The sequence below is a fragment of the Cornus florida genome, unplaced genomic scaffold, assembly GCF_030987335.1.
Source record: "Cornus florida cultivar Cherokee Brave unplaced genomic scaffold, ASM3098733v1 CherokeeBrave_3.0.0_Hap2_Chr08, whole genome shotgun sequence".
NCBI lineage: Eukaryota > Viridiplantae > Streptophyta > Magnoliopsida > Cornales > Cornaceae > Cornus > Cornus florida.
The window spans coordinates 20,039,498-20,046,398 of NW_026775578.1; the positions used below are offsets into that span (position 1 = coordinate 20,039,498).

At 33.5% G+C, this 6,901-nt stretch overlaps 1 protein-coding gene across 2 annotated transcripts; it reads left to right on the forward strand.

Annotated features, from left to right (window-relative positions):
- The first annotated feature begins 2,516 nt into the window (after positions 1-2,516).
- LOC132270657 (uncharacterized) lies at positions 2,517-5,998 on the forward strand. 2 transcript variants are annotated; one of them, XM_059771837.1, is made up of 2 exons: positions 2,517-3,079; positions 4,989-5,998. In XM_059771837.1, exons 1-2 carry the CDS (start codon positions 2,603-2,605, stop codon positions 5,709-5,711), a joined length of 1,200 nt encoding a protein of 399 aa, XP_059627820.1. In that variant the 5' UTR covers positions 2,517-2,602; the 3' UTR covers positions 5,712-5,998. The 2 variants fall into 2 exon arrangements, with proteins under 2 accessions (XP_059627820.1, XP_059627819.1); XM_059771836.1 differs by having other exon boundaries at positions 2,519-3,079; positions 4,977-5,998.
- The last annotated feature ends 903 nt before the right edge of the window (positions 5,999-6,901 follow it).

The following is a 6,901-nucleotide window of genomic DNA, read 5'->3' on the forward strand; positions in this document are numbered from 1 at the left end:
AAACAATTCAAACACGGATCCTCGAAAACCAAAAAGGCAGCTTGAATAAGACTTAGACAGGACATCAGCCATCAAATCAGCGTAATAGCAATATAGGACATCAGATGGTAAATGATAATAAGTAACAGTAGAGTAAAAATGGAAAGAAACATAGACACTGGGCCCACCATAATACACCCAAAGACTGTCACTAGAAAGTTCCATGACGTCATACATGGAACTTATATCGCCAACACCTATATCGCCACCGACCAACACCTATATTGCCAGCGGCTCCACAAGGATAAACAAAACAACACCAAAAACAATCTAGTTAGACCCTTTCAACAACAAGTGACCAGCAGCAAAACCCTATTCACACCCCTATGAGAAAAGTGCAACCTAATGTTACCGAAGCAACAAAAAAACGATGAAAGACAACCAAGGAAAACAAATCCACAAACAATGGAAACAAAGCACAACAACTCCGATCAAACACCTCCAACTAGTGGATAACCTCTTATGAAAAGAGAGCTCCTATGAAAGAAGAAAGTCATTTGGCAGTGTTTCTTTTCTTATATTCCAAATAAGAGTCATATTAGATTCCGATTCGATCAGGTAATCCGATGAATTATTTATGAATGAATTTGTAGTGTATTTGTTATTAATCAAATATCCAATTTGATGATCTAATCTGAAAAATATATAATTTTTATTAATTTTTTAAAATTAAATTAAGTTTCACACAATGATTAGAAAAAGGAAAAAAAAAAAAAAAAAAAGTGAGAGAGAGAGTAGAAATTAGGCAATTAATAAATGAATCACTAAATCAAATGATTAATAAATTACTTCCTCCGTCTCAAAAGAAATATTTATTTTAAGACACAGATAAAATCAAATATTGAATTCATCGATATTCTAATGATCGATCAGATAGGGTTTGATCCAAATCTGATTCATTGACCCGATTCTATGTTTATTTGAGAGATTTTGCGGAAATTTCTATGAAAGGTAAGATGTGAGCTTTTTTTTTGGTTTTCCCACAAAAATTAAAGCAAACCAAAGATGCTCGATCCAAAGCAACCCAAGCTTCGTTTTCCACACGCTTTTTATAATCTCTTTAAAACTTTCTACACGCATATCATCTATTAGACTTTTACTAACGTGGGTGATGTCCCGTGTGGGATCCACACCTCTTGCCCTTTATTGAAGAAAGCTTCAGGGAAATTTCTAGCAAGACCAAGTACTGCAAGGCAGCCATGACAGTGAAAGTTATTCAATTAAGGAGAAAAGTCCCTATGTGATCAACTATTTCTACAAGGTTTAAAGATGCTAATGCCCTTTTTCCTAAGGCTTACATCCTAACTTAATTTTTCAAAAAAACTCTCAATCCACTATGACTGAACCCCTTTCGCTCTCTCAAAACTCGTTCAAAATTTCATATTCCATATTTCAGTTAAGTTGAAATTTTGTGAAATTTCTACCAAGTACTTTCAATATTCTCATAATTTTGTAACACTTCGTTCACGAGACTTTGTGAAATTTCTACCAAGTACGTACAATATTGTCCAAATTATATTTTGTATTGTTTGGACAAAGGTATAAACTTTCCACAACTTTATCATCTTTAGTAACACGGGTGGTGTCGGAGTGGGATCCACACAGCTCATGAGTCATGACTATTGTGGAATGAAACAGGGAGGAAGCTTCAACGAAATTTCTAGTCAAGACCCCACTATTGCAATACTGCGTCTGCCACTCGACAGTGAAAGTCGTTCAATTAATAATTATTTTTACCCCGGTTAACAAAGGCTTCGCGTAATTTTATTTATTTATTTATTATTATTATTGTCTGTGTTTTTGGTTGCGAACGGTGAGAATAGCGAAGTATTGTTTGATAATTTTTCTTACGGGTGAAAATTAAAAATATTAAAATAATATTGCTGGTCTAGTGATAATAAACAATAAAATAATTTTAAATAATTTTTTTAACTAATTATTTTATATTTCAAATTTTGTAACATTTTTTTTATTATCAAATATGTATTCATAACAAATTTTAAGCGGTTATTAAATATGTTTTTAATCACAACTATTGAACACATCCACAACAATGAATGAAAATAAAAATACAAAATGTTTCGGTTGCCATTTTGCCAAACGCGTCCAAAGAAATTTTTTGGAAACAACTGCCAAGACATTATAGTTTCGACCAAGACCATAACTCTGCTCCCACCACATCACCCTCTATTTAGTTTTCGGTTTGCACTTGGAAGCACCCCCTCTGTCTAAAAAAAAATAAAAAAATACTTCGTTCACATTATAATTGACTTTAACTGACTCACTGGCTCCAAATTGTGAGTCAATTATAATGTGAACAAGTTTTTTTGATTATTTAAATTTCTTCTAAACATTTCTATTTTTCTCACTAAAAATTATCCAAATACAATTTTTAGTTTTTTTTTTTTTTTTTTTTTAGATATCCCTCCAAATAACTCAATCCAAACACAGCATAAAGCGTGGCATCTAAAAGTAAAAACCATTAAAGCTATATAAAGAAGCCAGGCTTCTTAGTTTCAATTATTGTAACTTGCAAGTAGTCTCGAGTGGTTTGGAAGAAGAAATGGCAAGTATGGTATCTATTGAGCTTCAGAAAGAGTTGAGAGATACTAGTGATACTGAGGTTCTCCTTCCTCGCGACGAAGAATCTGAACGTACAACAATCTCGAATTTCTTCCATAATCTTGTCTTAGATGCACTCATTCGTGAACTCGGATCGTTATGTTCTCGTTTTATCCCATCCATAGACAACGACGAAGACGACCTGAGGATCAGATACCGAAATGAGCGGATTCAATTTATCCGCCAATTTCCTTCTAAACTACCAGGTTTGAAAGCCATGGAAGTTCAGAAATTGCAGCTTCACCAAAATCAGAAACTCAACAGCCTTGGGGATGCCGTGATCAAATCAAGAAATTGGTACTGGGCTGAGGAATTTGAACATATGGAAAGTGATGATGATTTTCCAAAAGATTTTGTACCGCCGACGCTGTTCGATGGTTGCTTCACACTCTTGCGCCTTCCTGCTAGGACTTACAAGGTACTAATTAATTGCTTAATCCCCTAATTTTGTTCGTCTTTATTTTATATTTTTAGCGAGTTAGATTTCATCTAATCGCTTGGATTGTTAAGCTTTGGGAAGGTAAATATGTAGGTCCTCACACAATAAATTCACTTTTTAATATAAATTAATAATAAATAAATATGTAATTTTTAATTATCAAATTAAAAATAATGAATAAATATTCACTTATCAAATTAAAGATAATACTTTAATTATCATTTATGATTTGGTATTATTAATTCACATAAGTGATTATTATGTTATATGTTCTTACTACACTTAAGTATTATTACTAAATCAGAAATACTACTGAAATAGGAATGCAAACAGATATACGTGTACTTATTTTATTATCTTTTATTCATATTTACTTACAATATATATATATTATAATCTGTAGAGAGAGAGAGTTTAGAGTGTGGTCCGTGTTGTGTTTGTGCATCGTTTCACTGCAGCCCGGATCTTGTAATCCTCTTTGCTTTAGTGGCTTTGTTTACTTTTCAACACTATATATTTGTTTTTTTAACATGATACATATGTTTCTCAACACAGTTTAACACAGTATATATATATATATATTAACATATTACATCTGGCTGAAAAAAATTCTATGTTTTGTTTCATCTCCTTCTAATCAAGCAATTGCTGAAAAATAAAATAAAATAAATAAATTCAAGCAATTGAATTTTGATCACCTATTGGCTTTGATTGTTGCAGAAATCAAAATACATATTAAAAAAAGTTGCTTCAGAACCTATAGAAACCTGATTAGCTTTAGGAATTTGCTTTAGGGGAATTATATCTTTTTTACTTGTTTGTGTGGACTTCAGAGAGCTGCTTGTAACAGACATGGGTTCAATCAGTCGTATGCTCCCAACATGTAACAATCATGGGTTTGATAGGTTGAAGAAGTCACGGGCCTTTGGCAAAAAGTGATTGTCGTATGAGGAAAACAAGGGGTACCATGGGCAAAAGAGAAAATGAAGAGAACGGTGGTGGTTTAGAGAGGAAAAAAAGAAGACAGAACCAGAAAGATTTGTGCTTTAAGAGATAAGCAAGAGTTTAAGACACAGAAAAAAGAAGACAAACTGAAGAGAATGGGTACTGTGAGAGGCTGTGTTTCTGAGTGTGGGAGTGTTTTCAGATTGAGATAGAAATTGGTATAAAAAGAAAATACTGTAAGAGGGAAGTAGGCAGACAAATGAGTCTTTTTAATATATGTTGACTTTTGTCATTCTTATTTTAAAGAAATTAAAATAATTCAAAGGTAAAATTCAAATTCATATAAGTTGTCACATGGGAGGCCAGTCCTTAATTATTATTTTTTACGGAGGTGGTCAATGCAATTATCTCATAAATATAAATAAATAAATAAACAGATATTTTTCTTTAAAAAAAAAAAATAAAAATAAAGTTAGACAATTGAATCAGCTGAAAGAGCAACCAGCAGAGGAAACTCTCTATTCATCTGCAGAGATCCGAACAGAAGTAGATTCATGCCTTTATAAAGCTTAGACAATCATCCGCACATGACAAAGAGTCGAGCATAATTATCAACTGCAGATTATCGTACCATAAAACAGGATATATAGGGGCTGGATGCGGAAAGCAACTCTTGGTGGTAATATATGTCCTTATTTGACTGGAAAAGGGGCACTGAAGGAATAAATATGGTCATGATCCTCATTTTGAACTCTTTCCTTCCCTTTCAGCCAAGGCCATATATATTATGTATTTTCCATGGTTCCAAAGATTTATTTGGGCTTTTTTTTTTATTTAATTTTTTCACTGATCATTGCACGAACTGTTTATGTTTATTGATTTTGAGACAAGCAATGTGTCTAGTTGATACATGTTTTCTTTTGAAACTTAGATTGTTTTGCAGACTTCAAAAGGATTACTCACCTTTGAGTATAATCCGAACATTCACAATTTGTTGTACGTGGATGTCATGAAATCTGGCGGTTTCGCCACTCCGGGCAGTCGACACATTCCGGCAAATTGTGGGAATATAGATACAGAAATTGAAGAAATGCTTCGAGAAGCTGGAGCTTTGAGTGCCAAAGATCTCCGCAATCATGACAATGACCGTGATGCTGTTTACGATTTTGACATTCATGATGATGCTGTTTATGATTTTGGAGGGGGGTGCGCAGAGCCATCACATAATTCAATCAACGCCATCATCAAAACCAAAAGAGTGTATCTATATGGTGTGTTGTTACTGATGGCCTCAATCGTCGCAAAAATAACTTACCAAACAGCATTTAGTGTCCTTGGTGGCACTCTCAGAGAGCGCTATTCATATAGTTATGCAGAGAATGGCACCCTCCAAGTGAAAAACCGCGATTCAATTGTAACAGGGTCTTTTATGCTGTTCAACTCCACCGCGTTTGTTGCGTCAGTGGCTATGATTATTTTCCTCTTACATGAATTCCCACTGAAACCATGGCCCCAAATCACGGTGTCCACACTGTTTGGATCTTATATGTATTTGATAATGGCAACATCACCGCGTGAAGCCTTGTCACTCCTCTTCCTAGCAAGTCCATTTCTACTATTGGCAGCTGCAGGAAAATTGCGTGGCTTTGCTAGGCCAGGGTCCTAATGAAGAATTACCGAATTTTTTTTTTTTTTTTTTTAATTAAATTACCCCAAAATAGGTCCTAATGAAGTAGTCTCAAAGTGAAAAGGTCAGTATTTTCTAAATTTAACAGTGTTACAAGTTATGTTTTCCCTTCTTGCAGTTACATAGTATGTGAAACTATGCCCTACAAATTAAAGCCAAGAATGTGTGTACTCCTTGGAGTCAACTAATATGTAAAACTATGTCAAGTAAGTGTTTGAACATGTTTTGTAATAAAGGGTGTCAGATGCCCCCAGTGTTCTGTTTCACTCTTGGCGTGTGTGTATACATTTTTTTTATAAAGATTAAAAAATGATGATGAACACATTGTTGAAGACTTCGGAATTCGTTTGGACCATCAAAAGATTAAATGGGCGGATCGACTTGGTTTTTTCGATGAGTCCGTTTTTTATCAGGAAAGAGCCTAGTTTGACCAGAAACGGCCTAAATGGTTGCCGAGGTAAGGTACTTTTTGGCCGAATTCAATCGTTTAGGGCTTGGGAATTGTGTTTTCCCAATTTTGAATATTTCGGAGTTTTTGTTTGAAGACTAAACGATTCAAATTGGTTCCCTTTTGGTATTTAACAGTTTAGTAAATAAGATTTCTTTCTTTATTTTTACATAATTTTCAGAACAATTTTCTTGAGCTGCAAGTTTCTTTACGACCACAATTATTTATTTATTTATTTTTAAGATTAGAGCACTACCATATGAACCAAAGTTAAAGTTTAGACAGATTAACAAAGCAAATTCAAGAGAGTAAGTATTTTCATGTGCTGTGCACTGTGATATCATGTCTCTTTCTTCTTTAGTTTTTCAAAACACAATTGCTTAGTTGGTCGGGTATTTCAATTTTAAAAAAAGGTTTTCATTAGGCTGGTTAAAGGAAAAATAATTTGAACATTTTATGACTTTGAGAAGTAATATAAAATTTTATTTTCTTGAAAAAGTTAGGTAAACTTACAATTATACTTTTTAATTTATTTAAAATAAAAATATATTTATGCATAACTATTGCGGTTTATTTTTTTTTTGAAAGTTAACTTCTTGCAAATTAAGAGGTGCAATTTCATTCCATTGCTAAATTGGCATTTTCTGCATTTGTCCTATCACTTGGGAGGAAAGAAATGCCTCCCATATTCAAAGGTAGAGCATCTTCTCAGAATCATGGT

Bases quoted from the DNA above. Each gene is read 5' to 3' on its own strand.
- LOC132270657 (XM_059771836.1), top strand. From the start codon at position 2,603: ATGGCAAGTATGGTATCTATTGAGCTTCAGAAAGAGTTGAGAGATACT. The intron at 3,080-4,976 runs GTACTAATTAAT...TTTGAAACTTAG, and splicing joins TTCCTGCTAGGACTTACAAG to ATTGTTTTGCAGACTTCAAA.